The sequence below is a fragment of the Eptatretus burgeri genome, chromosome 5 (genome assembly GCF_056783735.1).
Source record: "Eptatretus burgeri isolate ZD-2024b chromosome 5, Ebu_testis_v1, whole genome shotgun sequence".
NCBI lineage: Eukaryota > Metazoa > Chordata > Myxini > Myxiniformes > Myxinidae > Eptatretus > Eptatretus burgeri.
Window position 1 is genome coordinate 89,155,161 of NC_140965.1, and position 2,685 is coordinate 89,157,845.

Here is a 2,685-nt window from a genome sequence, read left to right on the forward strand (position 1 = left end):
CCTCATCCTCTCCCAAACGGTCTCCCCTCAAACACCTCATCCTCTCCCAAACGGTCTCCCCTCAAACACCTCATCCTCTCCCAAACGGTCTCCCCTCAAACACCTCATCCTCTCCCAAACGGTCTCCCCTCAAACACCTCATCCTCTCCCAAACGGTCTCCCCTCAAACACCTCATCCTCGCATGTCAAACTGTTTTTGTGCAATGATTCTAAGGGTCATGTGAGAGCTTGTCCATGGAAGGTGGGAGGGGGTTCTTATTAGACGGTGATGCCCAACCTGGAGAGAAAAGTAAAAAGAGTTTGCATTCCCGCACCAACTAATGATGACGTGCTAGAAACTCGCCGCACGACGTTCGAGGCAGCCATTTGTGGAAGACCGTAGTCATCCTCTTTGTCGTAGTGTCTGCCTTTAGCGATTATGTCACTACGATTGTCATGCATTGAGGTCTATGTTTTGTTGGTTTGCAAGGGGTCTGCACAGCCAAAACATGTGTGGAACCACTGAGTGTAAGGGATTCCACAATGTGGTCTTCCTTTTGCACTGTAACTTCTGGCTGTGCATTGTCTGCTCGTTTTAACATGTGCAAAATGATCACATGACAGTTGGACACACAAGATCACAAACTAGGTTTTGTATTCATGTTAATAATGGACTAGATAACTAGAACGTGCTTGGTCCTCGGAAGAGGAAGATCCTGGCACAGCGCACCTACTTGGATGCATTTGGTATCGGATAGTTACCGCAAACACACCGTGTGCATGGACTTGCGAGCCCCATGATGAGACTACCTTTTCCAATCGTATCCATGTGTCAGATAAGAGAAGTAGGTGTTGTCTGTCTACTCTTTTGTAACCCTACCTCTCCAAAAATCTCTCCCACCCACTCTATCCCCAACAGAACAAGCGTGATGAGCACCTCCTCAAGCGTAGGAATGTCCCTCAGGATGAATTCTTGGATGATTCTGAACTTGATGGTGACTTCAGACTGGTAAGCAATCCTCGTCGTCTGCAGTTGCCTAAAAAGCAAGGCACGACTCCATTTAGTGTTGTTGCAAAAAATAAACGAAATAAATAAATTTCGTTTTTTTGATTTGCATTTTTGGGTCTGATGTTCTTCCTGTTTTTTGCTCTTTTCCACATTTTAGCAAAATGCATCTCTCGAGGCCATTGTGCAGGTAAGCATTCTTCCTTTTTTTGCCACCTTTCCCACAAGCACTTGGTTCATTTCCTTTGCAAGAAGTTCCATGTGGGGTGTGTTTTTTTTTATTTTATTTAATTTTTTTGTAACTGCATGTTTGGGGTTTTTGTGGGGCTGTTTGTTTGCAGAATGCAGCCAGTGACAACCCCAGCATTCAGCTTGGAGCAGTGCAGGCAGCGAGGTGAGTTGTAATGCTTATGGAATCTGGGAAAGAAATTGCCCGTATACCCCTCTTCCCCTCCCCCCCCCCCGGTTGACCCGACCACCTTTGTTATACACCAACTTTTTTTTTCTTGTGATTACTGGTTGGAGTAATAAAATACAAACCTACTCATCTGCTGACGACAGTCACCGAATGCTGTCATTTTAGGAAACTTTTGTCCAGTGACCGGAACCCTCCCATTGATGATTTAATCAACTCTGGTATTCTTCCCATCTTGGTGCAGTGCTTAGAGAGAGATGACAAGTGAGTATTCCTTTGTATTTATCACCTTTTTTCCTTTGATTGTGACCTTGGTGTTGATAAAATCTGCACATAAAAGATCGATTCTTAATGTTCACATTTATTTGCATACCCCATTCCTTGATTTATGTTCTCGAACATTACAATCTTTCCCCATCGATAGCCTTTTGACGTTATCTCAAATGAAGGATGAGATTGGTATTAAGAAAAATAAAAGCATTACCATGCTTTCGTCTAAATCCTGAGCATCCTGCAGCTGTTCATGTTTGTATGTAACAAAGTGCAAAAATGAATGGCCCTTTACATTGCAGCCCATACTTGCCACTGCCTTGTTTATTACTAACTTGGTTAGGTAAGAAGTGTGCCACCGTGTAAATGGTAGGTCCAGGGAACAGGAGGAGGATGAATTGATCGCAAGTGCATTTCTTTCTGTGCAGTCCCTCCCTTCAGTTTGAGGCGGCGTGGGCTCTGACCAACATTGCATCGGGCACGTCTGCACAAACACAAGCTGTCGTCAAATCGAGTGAGTATTCTATCAACCCATGCATGTTAGCTCTGCTTTGAACGAGTTGATGACATTTGTCAACTCGAACGGCACTTGGAAGAGCACATACCTCCACCAGGCTGAACAGTTTACCTTTTGTATTCCGCTGAAAGGCCGGATCTCGATCGCACTTGAACCAAAAATTGAATCTCCTCCTCCTTGTCACCTACCCCACTCGTGCAATTGGTTTTATCCAAATCCATCCACAACTTTTGAGATTTCATGCTTGTATATTGTTTTTGGCCCCATCTCTCAATGGTGAAGAATCACTTTAGAGATAAATAAAAATTCTCGTATCTGGATACAGATTCGGATCTTCACCAAAATTGAATAAATTCATCCTTGTCGTACAACAAAATTTCTTCGAAATGTGTCCTCCACTTTTTGCAATGTCCGGTTTTCACAGATGGGGTTGAAAACATAAGCTTCACCCACCTTCGGTGGTAGAGTTAATGACTGTTTCTGAGCAGCTTGATTGAC

The 2,685-nt window shown here is 43.8% G+C and overlaps 1 protein-coding gene across 1 annotated transcript in view; it reads left to right on the forward strand.

Moving 5' to 3' along the window:
• LOC147026923 (importin subunit alpha-4-like) overlaps nucleotides 1-2,685 on the forward strand; it is a 45,449-nt gene that overhangs the window by 1,834 nt on the left and 40,930 nt on the right. Inside the window, exons 3-7 of the mRNA XM_085883596.1 lie at nucleotides 899-988; nucleotides 1,146-1,175; nucleotides 1,327-1,379; nucleotides 1,569-1,664; nucleotides 2,099-2,184. Of these exons, the coding sequence (XP_085739722.1) occupies nucleotides 899-988; nucleotides 1,146-1,175; nucleotides 1,327-1,379; nucleotides 1,569-1,664; nucleotides 2,099-2,184 (355 nt within the window). The remainder of the gene's footprint in view (nucleotides 1-898; nucleotides 989-1,145; nucleotides 1,176-1,326; nucleotides 1,380-1,568; nucleotides 1,665-2,098; nucleotides 2,185-2,685) is intronic.